The sequence below is a fragment of the Amblyomma mixtum genome, chromosome 10, assembly GCF_055824585.1.
Source record: "Amblyomma mixtum isolate Tamu chromosome 10, ASM5582458v1, whole genome shotgun sequence".
Taxonomy (NCBI): domain Eukaryota; kingdom Metazoa; phylum Arthropoda; class Arachnida; order Ixodida; family Ixodidae; genus Amblyomma; species Amblyomma mixtum.
In genome coordinates, this window is record NC_143021.1 from 112,231,171 (window position 1) to 112,246,469 (window position 15,299).

The 15,299-nt window shown below is 46.1% G+C and overlaps 1 protein-coding gene across 5 annotated transcripts in view; it reads right to left on the bottom strand.

The window, feature by feature from the left end:
• LOC149326691 (ryanodine receptor-like) overlaps window positions 1-15,299 on the bottom strand; it is a 539,764-nt gene that overhangs the window by 392,820 nt on the left and 131,645 nt on the right. For all 5 annotated transcript variants that reach the window (XM_089562900.1, XM_089562898.1, XM_089562899.1 and 2 more), the window contains exons 15-20: window positions 13,038-13,102; window positions 9,945-10,080; window positions 8,105-8,212; window positions 5,679-5,797; window positions 4,654-4,790; window positions 4,000-4,238 (exon numbers count right to left, since the gene is read on the bottom strand). In XM_089562900.1, the coding sequence (XP_089419026.1) occupies window positions 4,000-4,238; window positions 4,654-4,790; window positions 5,679-5,797; window positions 8,105-8,212; window positions 9,945-10,080; window positions 13,038-13,102 (804 nt within the window). The remainder of the gene's footprint in view (window positions 1-3,999; window positions 4,239-4,653; window positions 4,791-5,678; window positions 5,798-8,104; window positions 8,213-9,944; window positions 10,081-13,037; window positions 13,103-15,299) is intronic.

Consider the following 15,299-nt stretch of genomic DNA (forward strand, 5'->3'; position numbering starts at 1 on the left):
CGCCCATTGCAAGCGACCGCTGCCCTTGCTTGACTCTCTGCCTGCCACAAAGGTGTGCACATGGTTGTTCTGCCGAGAGCAAAATAACAGAGAAGTACGCGACGTAATGCACACATACGTCTGGCACAGAAGCCACGATGTATAGGTTGAACTGCGAAATCTGAAGACAGAATTTCACAACTTCACCAGCGCTGCGACGAGGAACAAAGACAGAGAAGGAAGGACCGGGACAAGCGCTACTTGCCACATGATAGGCCCCTCCAGTGTGTTGAGAAATGTATAGTAGAGGATAATGATGAAGAAGCATTCATTTCAAAGTGTGGTGTTTCTGTGGGCTCATTTTTGGGGCTAGTGTCATTTTATCTCAAATCCACCTTTGTTGAATGGGAAGCAAGGCTATATGTTCCAAAAACAGGGGTGTGCATTGGCTCAAAAGTGGCTCCAGCATTGAGCAATATGTTTCTTTCCTATGCAGATAGGTGCATTAAAGATAACCTAGATAACCGTGTAAAACAAATCTACGGGTATGTAGACGATTATCTCGTTTTTGTTGAATCGCATGACTTCAAGGCACAGGTGGATGACATTTTAATTACTTTTGAAAACTGCGGGTTTGGTCTGAAATGTACTTTTGAATTACCGGAAGAAAATCAGCTGTAATTCTTGGATATTAGATTGGAGAATAAGGCGAATCATGTTTGTTGGTCCTTCCTACAGCGGTCGGAAAAGCCTTTGCTAAATTATCAGTCTGGACATTTGAAAATAGTCAAATGCGGCATAGCAGTGTCTTGTTTAGGATCTGCACTTACTAAATCATGTATTCATACTTTAGGCAGCAGTTTATATCAGCAGGTTCTAAGGCTAAGGTCAGCGGGCTTCCCCAGTGATATGATAGCGCTTGCTAGCAACAAGATCCTGAAGAAGATGGAGTCGTTTGGTAGACATGAACCACAGGAAACTTCCGGTGATGACAGAACGAAGTATGCGGTAATACCCTACATCCATCATTTATCCCATAGGCTTAAGCAGGTTGGCACTAGATATGGGGTTAAAGTGCTCTTTTCGGTCACTAATAAGCTACGCAAGGTTTGTGATATTGTTGACAAAAGAGCCCGGGAACAGAAGCAAAAAAGAGGCAAAAGAAAAAAATGCATGCCAAGTGGTTCATGAATCACCTTTTGTGCCATGTGCAGAGGGAGTGGTCTATGACATACCTTTTAAATGCGGCAAGAATTACATTCGGCAAAGCGGGAAATGCATAAATACACGCTTACGCCAGCATAAAACATCTTTGAATGGTGCTCCTTCATTTTTTTTTCGAGAAGTCTGCCATGAGGCATAAGTTGAGAAAAGGGGGAGTGGAATGTAGGTTACAGAAAGTTAAAAGAAGGAGTGTAGACAAGTTTCGGCGAGGTACTCGCATAGGCTGCTGGTGAAGTGATTGTCCATAGTCCACTTCACATAGTCCCCGTCGCGGTACCACCACAAGCCGACCACCCTGAGGAGCCGTTTTCTGATAGGGGCCGTCGCTGGGCAAGTCCACAACAGGTGCCGCACATCACAAATGTCCGGTGCAGCGCCGCAGTGAGGGCACCTGTTAGTTGCTGGCAGAATTTTATCACCCCACGGACAGATGGGGTCAGGGCCACCCCTGCCCGAATCCGGCGCACTGATACCTCCTCCTGCCGAGTAAGACTACGGGGGAGAGGGTGCGAACACGGAGGAATTAGAGCGCGTGTTCGCTGGCGCAGAGCTTGTGAATCGGAGACATGGGACAGGAACGGATCTGGGGGAAGAGGGGAAGGTGGCGGGTCGTCTGATGTGTCAATGTGAGTCATAGCATCTGCTTGAATGTTATGTGGATCGTGAGCATGACCGCGAATCCAGTGTATGCGTACAGTACATGGGTATTTTGCGCAGAGTAGGTGAATTGATTGTGTAATCTGGAATGTGCGTCGAACAGCCTTAAGCTGTTTAAGTGCGGCGAGGTAGTCTGTATAAATATGAACTGCATTGAATGAGGGAACGAGCGGAAGGGAAGCAATGGCATTGTAAATGGCTTGAAGTTCCAATGTCAGAGGGGTATATGTATCTGCGGTGTACGTCGCACGAGAGTTGAGATGCGGATGGGAGGGACTATATACAGCAGTAACTACCCGCTCTGCAGTATGTGATGCATCGGTGTACAATATGTACCCTTCAGGCAGATGCGCGGCTGATACCGACGGGGAAACAGTGGGGCGATTGTCTGTGAGCTGACAATACGACCACGGAGGGAGCGTCTTTAAACGATGAAGTTGTAGAGACTGTTTGCGAGCTCTGTTTGCCACCCGCTGGTCGATGAGTTCACTGAGAGTATTAATTTGGGCGAACTCCTGAAGCACGGGTATGGGTCTGTCCCTTCATTACAGAGATTGTCGTCTGAACAAACCCGGTGTGTCCAAGGTGTCTAATAAAAAAGCATGCTTTCCACTGCTTAACAGGGCTAAGATTAAGTTTAGACATCAAGATCAGCTGACTAGGGAGTTGTGTGAAGCCTATCACTTTCACAAGAACAGCGACACGTGCGTTAGCACACCTTCTGTAACCATACAGGAGTCTGAAATTTCGTATCTAGATTCGTAACTTTCTTTTGCGTGCTTTTTTGCGGGAAGCGCAGGCGCTTTCGATTGTCAGTTGTGAGTAATAATCTGTGTTTTTTCAAATAAACTTTCAGTTGTTAGTAGCGCTTGTCCCTGTCCTTCCTTCTCTGTCTTTGTTCCTCGTCGCAGAGCTGGTGAAGTTGTGAAAATGTACCAACTAGCTCAAACCACGATTTTGCTGAAGACACAAAAACCAGAAAAAAAGAAACCGCATCAACGCGGCTAGGCTTGAACTCGGGTCCACGTGGTGAGTGGCCTACTCACGGAAATTTACAACTGAGCAAAAAAACCAGGTGCTTTTCTCCTTTGTTGTTACTTTTGACAGCCACCTCATTTGCCTCCCACCACGAGTGATCATCTCATCTATTCTCTGCAAACGGTACGCTATGCGCAGCCGCACACTGTTGTGGCCCCGTATTCTTTTTAAATAAACTTCAGTTGCTAGCTGCCCTCGTACTGTCCACTGCTTTGCTTTAGGTTCTGTCCCAAGTCTAGCTGCCTTTTCTTCTCCTATACGTCGGACGAACTGGCGCAAAACTTCACCCTGTTTAGGGGAGCAGCTCCTTCCCCCTTGCAAATCAAAGAGTGAACTGAGAGAAAGGCCTGACAGTCTTTGTCTTCATGTGCATTTCTTACATTCTTAGCGTGCTCTCTTAAACTATCATTCAAGCGTCTCCCGGTTTGTCCAACGTACGTCTTTCCGCAACCTAAGAGAATTCGGCACACTGCACTTTCTGCGTATTAAACAAATGGCTGCCCGTGGATCTTCCACACGCCATCGCCGATCAGCAGACTGCTTCCTGCCCGCGAGAAGAAATGTCCGAGTCCATAACCCGGTACCTCATCCACTCATCGAAGCAATATCGGCTGACACAAGTTGCACGTAGCTTGACACGAATTTAGAAATTTTCAAAACTTTATCTGCGTCGTGCTCACCGCGATTACTGGCTGCGTGCGCTGCAGGAAAAAGGCCTCGGTTAATTTTCACTTTTATTGAATGTGCCCAACAGGAGCCTTCGCAAGGCACACTACTCTGATTCCCATGTTTTTCTGCATCGGGCGCTTTCGCTCTTTACAGAAAATGGTTGTAGCGCCGAAACAGACAACACACAGAAAGCTAGACGGGACAGCTTTCTGTGTGTTGTCTGTTTCGGCGCTACAACCATTTTCTGTAAACATGCACCAATTAGCCCCCAACAAGTATTACTCAGTTACCTTTCGCTCTTTATCCACTGAAAATGCCTACTCTGGCCAGGACTTTATGGCTGCGCAACCCCCCGTCGCAACCGCACTAACCGAATAGTGGTTACTGCTCAGGCCAATTCCGTAATCCGTAACCGTAACCGACCACACTCACCCGTCCACAGGCAGGCGCCGTCGAAGCCGAACGAGTAGAGGTCGTCGCCGAGGCCGTTTCCGCCCCACTTGGAGCCGCCCCCCGGGTACGGGACGTAGCCCGCCGTGTTGGCCCAGCCGATGCGCAGGTGGGGCTGCAGGTGGCTCACCTGCTCGCAGTGGTCCACCATGGCCTCGTAGTACCAGCGCCGGAACAGCGCGGCCCCTTCCACTTTGCCCACGAAGATGTTGGGCTGCATGCTGGACGGGAACAGTGTCAAGATGAGGCCTACTGGAACGAAACGCCACTCACCAAAGGGGTCAGTGGTCGCTGCAAGTTTTTTGTTGCATACGAAATATTCCCATAATGCGTTTCGCTTGCGTTCCGCATAATGAAATATTACAGCGGCTAAGGTGGTCAAGCAGTGAAATGATCCCTCTCCAGCCCACAGAGAAGCCCTCGCAACTTTTTTGTGATTTCTTGAGAACAGCGCCAACAGGAATTGTGCGCGGTTTCCAATGGGGAGTCTCCAATTCAATCGAAGTCTGTTCAAAGGTTAAAGAACGGTGGTCGAAGATACAGCGCACTCTGTTCACCTCTACGCTGCAGCAGCACGATTGTCTACTTGCTCAAGGTCTTTCGTCAATGAGTGTCACTGTCATGCGACGCAGTTACCTGGCCACGTGGTCGACCAGTCGAGTCTGAAGCAACAGGTTCCTCCCGGGCAGCAGGTTGTCGCAGATGTTGTTCTGGCTGCTCCGGACGGCCACGCCTTTGCCCGTCACGCACAGGGAGCAGAGGACGTCCAGAACCTGTGCACGTCGCCGGCGGAAATGCGTGAGGCGGGGTGGCCATCAGCGCTTCGAGGAGGAATATTTCTTCAACAGAAAGTTTCACGAAATACTTTTACCGAGGCAAGCGGCGTATATAGACACTTAACGTTCAGCTGCTCCTCAGTGAGGATTTTATGGAGGTATTCCAAAGTCTACACTCTTGAGAAAACGCCATCTGTAGTCACGTGACTGAGCTGTGCATGGCGATGGGGGCCCTCTGATAGGGTTCCTATCGGTTCAGCTTCTCCCCTCAGAGGAGGAGGGTAAGAAATATGTTCATACTTCCCATTGTTGGTCAAAACAGAGTTTTCACGGATGTGGAGCAAAGTGCGAAAAGCGATCTCCTGGTTGCACAGTATAATACCATGTACCTAGTTATAGAATGCTTAATTAAACGCTGACTCTTGTTAGAACTCTCATCTTTAGGCTGTTCGTAGATAGTAACCATGACAAGTTTAAAAATGCTCTTCAGTATGGCACACAATAAGGCGATCAGGGCTGAGCATGCGCAACGCTATCTCAGTTCTCTGTCTGATCCCATACCTACCAAAGCTAGGGTTAGTTTAGTGCAACTTTGGATGGTTACAGGGCGTGTTATACGGCCTGCGCGCCGGTTAAAACTCGACGTAGCGATGTGAAAGCGTGCCCTGTGTTGTCTGTTTAGAAGTTAAGCTTTCTTTTGAGAAGGGTTCTGTGCGCTTAGAGAGAAAAAAATGAATTTTAATGAGAGGAAAAGGTGAAGAGGTCGGCCGGTAGTAACATGGCCCTGGCTTACGGGTGCTATAGATGTGCTATAGGACGGAGCGAACTTGATTTCGGGTCTATCAGCTTTGCTGAAAAAAAGAATGCACCAAATTGGGTGTTTACCTTAGGATCCCGTCCATGTTTCTCGAGAAGAGAGATGATGACCTTGATATGTTCTTCCTTGAGGATGTTGAGTGCCTCAGGGCTGTCAATTAGCACGCAGTGTAGTACATCCAGCATTCCTGAGAAGGTAGTGAAATATGCGTAGGTGGATAAGAAAAAAGACCTCTGGTAGAAAAAGTAGTATAAGTTGTTCCCGACTGTAACAAGCACAAAACCGGGAAATAGCACAGAATTTAAACGCAGATCCAGAGCACAAGAAAGCCGTATATGCACCTACCGGGTGCGCGAGGTATTTGAGAACACTATGCCCCATCACCATATACGTACACCAGCAGTCTCACCTTGTCTACCCAGGCGTTCAGCTTCTTGTATATAGACACCTCTTCTTTCATAATGCACCCTTTGTTTCACGATGGAAGCGTACAGATTGGCACAGGAAATGAGAGGCCATGCAGTGCTCGTCGGCGTGACTGCTCTGAATGCAGCGAAGCCTTTCGTTTACAAGGTGCGGAAAGAACCGATGTGCTCTGACAGAACTTTGAAGACGAACGCACAGAGGACATGACAGGACGGGCGCTGACTCCAACTATGTTTATTCCTCGTCCTGTCATGACCTCTCTGTATTCGTCTTAAAAGTTAGCGCTGCTTGAATTTGAAGAAAAGAAAATGCGTAACCAACTAGCTCCGCAACGTGTTTTACTATGCTCTGACGGTGACGTGGCATTTGTGGCGAAAAGGAAAAAGCACAGATGTCGGCAGAACGCGCCATTTTCTTCCCCGGCAGCAAGTCATTGTGTGTGATGACAGTCGATGAAGGCCATTTCAAAAGAGCTCCAAGGCGCAAAGTCGACTGTCCGGCTCACTGCGCACGAGGTCCCGGAGGGACCATTCCTATGTCATAAGGAGGGGGCATTTCATGTCCGGCAAAACTCGGGAAAATTGTCTGCTCATGTCCAAGCGTTTGCTAAGCAAGCTGGGGACATTATTTTTGAGATCAAAAGAACTTTGACCAAGACCAAAAAGCTATCCGTAGCGCAGAGCACAGCACGCGAAATTCGGAGGTCGTGAGTTTGTATCCCACTTGAGGCATGTGGTCCTTTTTCCTTCTGCTTTCATTGATCTCCCATTGATGAAAACTACCAATTAAAAAAAAAGACATCCCCCATGCTTCTTGGTTTCGGTGACTGTTGGCTTCCGTCATGTATGATGATGATGATGATGATGTATGCAATAGCGAGCACCACTTCCCACTCCCTTCTTCGGCGTAATGACAGGTAGCTTTGCGCAAGCGCTGATGACGTGCCTAATGTGATGCACACAAAATTTGTATGGTCTAGCCGCCGTCAACAACGAGGATGACGTCATGTCACCACACGTGTTTGCAGGAGGACTCAGCATAAATGCAACTGCATATGTGGAGCTGCATGACACCGTTGTAAAGGCCTGGACAGAGACGGTTCCAGAAGGACGACATTATGTCTTTCAGCAAGGTACGGTTTCGGTCCACACCATCTGCGTTACCCAGGTGTGGCTGGCTGACAACTTCGACCACCATGTCACTCCCAACTTGTGGCTTCCTAGTTCTCCAGATTAAAATCCACTGGACTACCTTGTCTGGAGCATCATTGAGAGGGAGGTCAACAAACTGCCGCTCAACACGAAAGACCCACTGACGGCCGCCATTGCTCAGTCAAGGGCGAACATCCCTAAGGACCACCCGATTCGAACATGCAGTTGTTTCTGAGGAAAAATTGAATCGCTTATTGCTGCGGATGGCGGGTTCATAGAGCAGTACTGGAAATAAACAATAACAAAGCCAGTTCCGAAAGTTTGGCGAAAATATGCCTAGTTTTTCTGGAGATATGATTCTGTTCCTGAAGTCAACATTGTGTGCTCTCAAATACCTCGCGCACCCGGTATCCCTCGATATTTTTCAGAATTTACCGTTCTGTTCAGTGTTCAAGCTGTGAAATGCGAAAGTTTCTTTTCGAATACGAAAGCGAAACCACTAGCGCCGACATGCGGGAAAATCAAGGCGCAGGACTTAATATCAGAGCGAGATAAAACTTAGAAAGATAATACTGTAGCTTGGGTATTTTCAGTGAGAATGTAATGGCCGCCCTGCATCGGTGAAAAGCACTGCGCCTGTAGTTTGTTTCGACAAATTCGTTCAAGTTTTTCTATCTTATTCATTTCGCTTGACTGCACTTTCATTAAAGAAAGGTTGAGAAGTTCTTATTGGAACTATTACAAACTATTACATCGCGTCAGTGGTGGAGCAGGTCATTTCGAGCAAAGCAGGGACAGCGGGAAAAGAAGAGGGAGGAACATTTTCTCTTCTCTCGCTGCGTGTCTTGTTGCGCTGTTCTCGCACTCATGCCCTTTGCTAAATTTGGCTCGCTGACATGGTTCGCCGGGCACCCTACCTGTTCCTTCCGAGGCCTGCTGTCCGCTCAGACGGCTGAACAGCCAGTCCAGCCTGTGGGGCTGAGCAAACTGCGCGCAGTTGGTGTGGTTTCCTTTGATGATGGCAGCTGGGGAAAGAGAAAGCACAGCGAATCAGTAAGGAAGACTGTGGCTCCATACAGCTTTCTCTATTCAGGGCAAGTCTTTACTCTCCGTCTCTCTCAACGCGGGAATTCGCTAGACGTCATCCATGAATGAGGCAGTCATGATCCTATAAGGGAAGCATAGTATTGAAGAAGCGTAGCTTGTTGGGCCAGTTGGTGCATGGTAAGTAGAAAACCAGCGAAAAGGATGCATTCACAAGGAGGAGAAGTACACAGGACAACGCTGTGTACTTCTATGTACGAGTTGTCCTGTGTACTTCTACTCCTTGTGAATGCGTCCTTTTCGCTGGTTTTCTACTTATAAGGGAAGCTTATCCTTGTTTTAGACAGATGGGATGCGCACATGAGACAATCACAAGAAAGAAGACGGGACGGGCGCAAACTAGCAACTGCTAGTTGCTATTTTGCTAGTTGCTGGTTTGCTAGTTGCTAGTTTGCGCCCGTCCCGTCTTCTTTCTTGTGATTGTCTCATGTGCGCATCCCGCACATGAGACCCGCACCAAGACGGGACGGGCGCAAACTAGCAACTGCTAGTTGCTATTTTGCTAGTTGCTGGTTTGCTAGTTGCTAGTTTGCGCCCGTCCCGTCTTCTTTCTTGTGATTGTCTCATGTGCGCATCCCATCTTTCTAAAGCAATATGAACCAACTTCGCCAACAACGCATCCTGCTGAATTATCCTTGTTTTGAGGGCTTAATTGGAGCTCGAAATGCAGTGTGACAAATGCCGCAAAAGAGCTGTGCGGGAGCATTCTCGTGACCGACTGGTACGAACAAACGCCTTCCATGTGTTGCTCCAACAACCCAGAGAGACGGCGTCAGAGTGCGAGCCATAAATCCCAAAGCCTTCGTGTTATGCACTGCAACAGACGTGGTCTTATCTAGCGGACTAAAAAGCTGCTACTGAATGGGACCACACGGTAAAAATGAGACCTGCAACGTTGTTCGCGATAGGTAGGGATCCGTGATAAAATTAAGGAGTCGCTGGGACCTTCGCGAAGCACGCACCGCGTGGCTGTCGGCAGCAACTGCAGTGACAACACTTGGTAGTTCCGTTTTAACACTACTGAGTAGGCTGCGGCTCTCGACATGTAATCATATTGCAAGGAACAAGAGGCGTCGCGACACTATGCTAATCCTTTTTGCGTTTATTTGGCTTATTTTAACTGTGAAGCAAGTTTATAAGTCTGCGTGGCTGCTAGCAGGTGCTCAAGAAAAACTGTCGAAAGAGTGGCTGCATCGTGACTACTCTCTTGAGCCAAAAGTAGTCGTGCACACGTGATTCGCTGTCGACGTGATAAGGCGAACAGAGAGCACTGGTGCTCCGTCCATCATATTGCACGTTGTTTACTTTCTCTTCGCGGTTTCGTCAGTTTGTGGGCACTTCCTGGAACATTAAACTATGAGCCATGCCGTTTGCTGGGGTAATTTCGAGTCTTTAACAGTACCAAAATTTCATTGTACCCCGTAAACTGAACGCAAATTTTAGTCTAGAATGTCTAGAATTTAGCCAGTTTCTATGACATTAACGATAACATTCCTCTTAAACGTCCAAAAACTTATGGCCTGTGGAAGTATTATGTGCATGCAATCTAGGAATCAGTGCTAGCCTTAAGTAGCTCGACACTAAACACGAATTTTCCAACTTCTCAGCAGTTGTATTTACGCTGAAAACACGTTATAATTTGCAATCGCTCACCCAGCAGCTGGTAGAGGAAGCCCGATATTGTGTCCCAGCTCTGACTGGCGTCTTCGCCGGACATTGACACCAGGAACCCGGACGTTGTAATCGCGTTGATCTTGTCTATAGTTTCTAGGATGAGGTTCAGGATGCCCTGTAAAAAACAAAACGTGGTCAGACGCGTCTCAAGGCTGGTAAAATGTTTTGTTTGGTTATGACACAATTAAAACATTGCCAGAAACTTTTAGCTCTGATTTTCGCCCCCTTTGCACGTGTACGGTTACACGTATGTTATATCCTTGCGTTAACTCCCACAGTCATGGATTAACCGCACACGTAGTGGAGAGCTTGGGCGCAGACCTCGGTGTGGTTATTTCCTCCGCAGTCAGCGCTTTTGATAGAAGTGTGAAGCACTGCGCTGCTGTGAGAGCGCCCAGTGAAGCAAAAGTGTACCCACATGAGGGACACCAGTGAATGTTCAACGGTTAGTTGTTTTCGCTTCTTTCGCTGCTGGAAGAAGTTATTTATGTATTTATTTATTTACAAATACTGCAGGCCCTTCTGAGGCCCATGCAGCAGTGGATACAAAGAAGACAATACAGGGAAACAAGTTAGGTACATATATAATACAAAATAAGAATTCATCATCATAGCGACATTGTGGTGGTAATGATGCCAATTCACGGAAACGAAAATAGCGGGTTCAGTACGGAAACAAATATAGTTGCAAAAAATATCAAATGAAAGTCAGCATCATAGTTTTATTACGGTGGCATTACTGATGAATCTGCCAAATGTGTCCCTCCACCCCTTAACCACACCCCATTGTGCGAACTGCAGAGCGTGCGAGCCCCGGCTGAAGGAGATAAAGATACTTGGCAGAGGCGGTGATAAGACGGCACGTGAATTATTAGAAGCCTTTCACATCAGGAAGAGGGGGCATGACTGTGTGAGTGACACGTCAGTTAATCTTTTGCAGGCAGAATACAGATACCTTGAGCACGCATTGTGATATGACGATCTGTTTCTTTACTGCGAATGTCTCGTTTTATGTATATATTTTCGCTCTCTTACCTGCGAATAAATCAGATGAAGTTAGCGCCTGTCCTGTGTGTATCCTCCTCTTGTGTGCGTTTTTCGTGTGCGCTTAAATTTCATTTCAATATAAGTCGAAATGTCAAATTTCCCCAGCAGAACGGTAGCTAAGCCCTTAACACACAAATGTCAGCCCTTAGGTTTTTCACACAACCTTCATGGAAATGCGCTAAACCGAGTAACTGAGTATAAATACCAATCCTCACAGTAACCTCAAATCTCCCGCGGACAGCACATGTAAACTAAGTGGTGGGTAAAGCTAATAAAAGACTAGGATACTTGAGGTGAATGCTTAAAAAAGCCTATCCTCAGACAAAGCTATGTGCATACAAGGTTTTGGTCCGTCCTATAATGTGATACGCATGTGAAGCACGGCATCCCCATACCAAAGCTCTTAAGCTTGAACAAGTCCAGCGGCGTGCTTCGCGTTTCGTGTGTTCATGCACTTGAGCAAAGTGCAGATCAAAAGGCATGATTTGCAGGTGGGCTTGGCGCGAGACAACCGAGGACAAGAGAGAGAGGGACGCTGACGACTGTCGCGGAAGGCCTGTTTAAGCAGCTACGCAAGTTTTTGCACTGCCATGAAAGCTAGGCAGAAAAAGAAATCTGTAGTGGTGGCTTACGTTAACCGCGTATCGCGTAAAATAAAGAGGATAGCAAGAAACTTTGGTGTGGACGTCTTTTTCACGGCATCTCGAAAACTGTCAAGCCTTTGCGCCCCGGCGAGCCGAAGCTATAAGAAACTGGCTTGCAGCACCAAGCATGCAACTAAGTTCGTTGGCTGCAAAGTTGGTGTTGTTTACGAAGTCCCTCTGAGCTGTGGCCGCATCTATAGAGGGCACACCAGTCGCTGCCTCAGTGAACGCCGTAGGGAACACGCTGCTTCTTTTAATCTAAGGACCTGCCTGTCTGTGCTGCAAATGTCATCTACTTTTCGAAAAAACTAAAGTTTTTGGCCTTTCTAAAGGGCAACAAGCAACGGAGCTTCTTGAGTCGCCATTCATTCAGGTTAGGAAGCGATACTTGCGTGAGTGAAGCGTCTATTGCTCTCTTGAGAAAGGAACCTATGTTTCGAAATGCTGCATAATTTCTTGGGTTTTGCTGCTTGAAGGTGGAAGAGGTGCTTCCTCTTACTTTCCGTGCAATTTTATCTCGTCGTTTAGCCCCAGATTATCTTGGTTCAAATTGTCTTTTTTCGTGACCCCTCGTGTTAATCAGTGGTTCGCTAGTTAAGACCGCTCGTCTTGACCAGTAGTTGGCTGGGCATGCGCATTCAGTTCCCCGAGCTTGTAATTCTGATTCCGTTTCTTTCAGTTGCAAGTTAGCGCTCGTCCTCTGTCCCTCTCTTGTCCTCGCTTGTCTCGCGCTAAGCCCACCTGCAAGTCATGCTGTCGCAGGCAAGAATCTGTTTCCACACTTTACGCACGAGCGAACTGAGCATAAAAAAGAATAGAATCGGCTGCACCTGTTCCGTGACATAATGAACGGCTTGGTACACGTCGAAAACCAGTATTATATACAGGATGATTCATCGGGAATAATCCGTAATAACATTAGTAGAAGTGTGACAGAGGCCAAATTTTCGAAGGACTGCTTACGACATTCATTCTTTCCATCGGCAGCACGACACTGGAATAGACATCGAGAAAATGTCCTTATATCACGAAGCCGCGAACCATATCGGTGCCGTCTTGAAGAAGTGTAACAAAATACAAGCTAATGATGATGATGTTGTTGTTGTTACTGTGTAACTCTTACCGCCGATATATACTTGTGCGTGCGCACACGTACTAACAGCGTTTTTCCGATAACAGCACACTAAATGTCCGATGTAGGCTTTGTGTATTTTGGCATGTCGTTGTTTGTTGCAATGCCCCCCCCCCCTCCCTATATTGGCGCGACTTAGGATGGATAGTATAAATAAGTAAATAAATAAATAAACAAATAAAAAATACCGCAGGCCCTTTCCTGCAAATCTGCCATAGGAAATAACTTTAAGAAAAATTGTGCACTTACCTCTTCTTGAAATAAATCTTGCCTATTCCTCAAAGCCTTCAGTTTATTCTGTTTTTCTTCGTGTTCTGCAAAGACAGTGCAAAAAGTACAGTTTAATACGCAATACCGTGAATTGTTCGGGACAAAAAAATAGAACAAAAAACTCGCGAAAGACGCATATACTCTGCCGCTAAAGAGTTGGGCCTGAATAACTGAGTAATAAATTTCGAAAGCAAAAGTCAGGCTGACACACCCCTGTTGGGATGTTACCGCAATTTGTGAGTGCCAGTAGGGTTATGCGACCACATTAGGTAGAAGAGGTGTGAATAAATTTAAGTGGTGCTTTTTATAGGGGACGCAGCGCGAAACGAGGAGGACTAAAAAAATGCAGACGGGACTGGCTCTGACTGGCCACAACCCTAGCTAGATGCTTGCTTATATCGGCGGACGAAAACCTACTGCAATAAGTGCAGGCTGTTCCAAACGCGAAGTTGTTGAGCAAACGCAAGAAAGCCACGGGCATAAACAGCCTTCTAAATTTGCGTCGATCAATTTGGTTCCACGCCGCCTCATCGGAGCCCGCGTCTCTTTCACCTTGCATAATAGACATTGAGGTTCCGGCCCGTGCAGATGATAGTAGCTCACTTTGAAGTGGAATAGCTAATCTATGGGTCGTTGCCTATGGCCCTCGTTTCACTGGCGCTCAAAAAATAGGGCGTCTCGAATCTCCCGCAGAGGCTTCAATCCACTATAGAATAGTTTTGCTAATTCCTACTTTATGTAAATTGAAAAGTAATTTACTGTGCGGAACCTTGTCAAATGCTTTTTCGAAATCTACGCAAATGACATCTATTTGTTCTTGGGCATCTATGGCTCAACTAAAACCATGTATCGTTTCTATGAGCTGTGTTATATTAGATAGCCCTTTTCGGAACCCGTGCTGATGCTGATAAAAGAACGCGTTATCCTAGAGGAAAGTTAGTATATGTTTACTTTTGATATGTTCTATTAATTTACAGCCGATACTTGTCAGGGAAATTGGGCGATAATTATTTGCGAGTAGTCGGTCGCCGCTTTTAAAAACAAGTGTTACGACTGCTCAACGCCAATTTTGTGGCCACGAGTTAGTGTGTAGGGACTTTGTAAAGATTATTGTCAAGAAAAATGATATCCACTCTGCGTATCGCTTTAAAAACTTGGTTGGTATCTCATCTGGCCCGCTAGCGTTTTTTAAAATCCAAAAGTAATAATTGATTAAACACGCCCGCCTGAGTCACGACCAGGTCTTCCATCGAACATGAAAGGGAGGAAGGCGGATACACGTCACAGTCATCATTGCTTGGTTTAGAAAAAACAGACTGGAAAAAGTGATTGAAATGATCAGCTATTTTTTTCCGTTATTATTTTATCGCTTATTTCAATTCTATTTATTTCCTCTTTATTGCCACTAAGGTAAAGCCAAAACTTCCGAGGTGCCGTTATGACGAAGCTATTTAATTTTTTTATTAAAAATTGCTCTTTTCATTCCATCAGAGCCGTTTTTAAACTCCTTCGCAATTTCGATACCTCAGCTGAGCTGTCTTTTCTCCTACGCAGCCTCTTTATCTTGCGTTTGATGTGTATACTAGGTCGATTAATACAAGAATTACGCGGTTGTATTTTCTTTTCTCGAGTTGGAACGAATCTGTCAACGCAATGTTTTACAATATTCTTGAAACATAGCCATCGGTCTTCAACCGGTTCACAATCGCAGGCAAGTTCGAATTCCCTAAATGACATTTTTAAAAAATCTTGAATGGATGTTTTGTCTGCCTGTCCATAATCCTTAAATTGCACAGGTACAAAGGGTTGGCCACGAGTGCTTGTTCTTATCAGAATGTGCATATTTATTTATTATAAACCATTTTATGATCAGATATCCCGTGCTTAACAGACACAATATAGTCACCCACTCTGCCCAAAGAAACACCAAATCCAAAAGTTTTACAGTATAGTTAGAGATATTCTCACCATATCGAAATTAAAAAATGTATGATGGCATTCTGGTTTTACGTGCAAAGTATTGGATGAAATTTAATGATGACAGCAAGGAGATATCGAAGAACTACCTAACCATTCGTTATCTGGTATGCACGAACACGTGAAAACTGCAATCATGAAATCCGAGGTGACGTGGCAAAACGTTCAAAACAGCGGGGAGGAAATAGCTTGATAAATTTAAGCAGAAACGTCGTTTTTTGAGAAATAGATGATATTCAAGAATTCGAATGAATGAAACTTGTA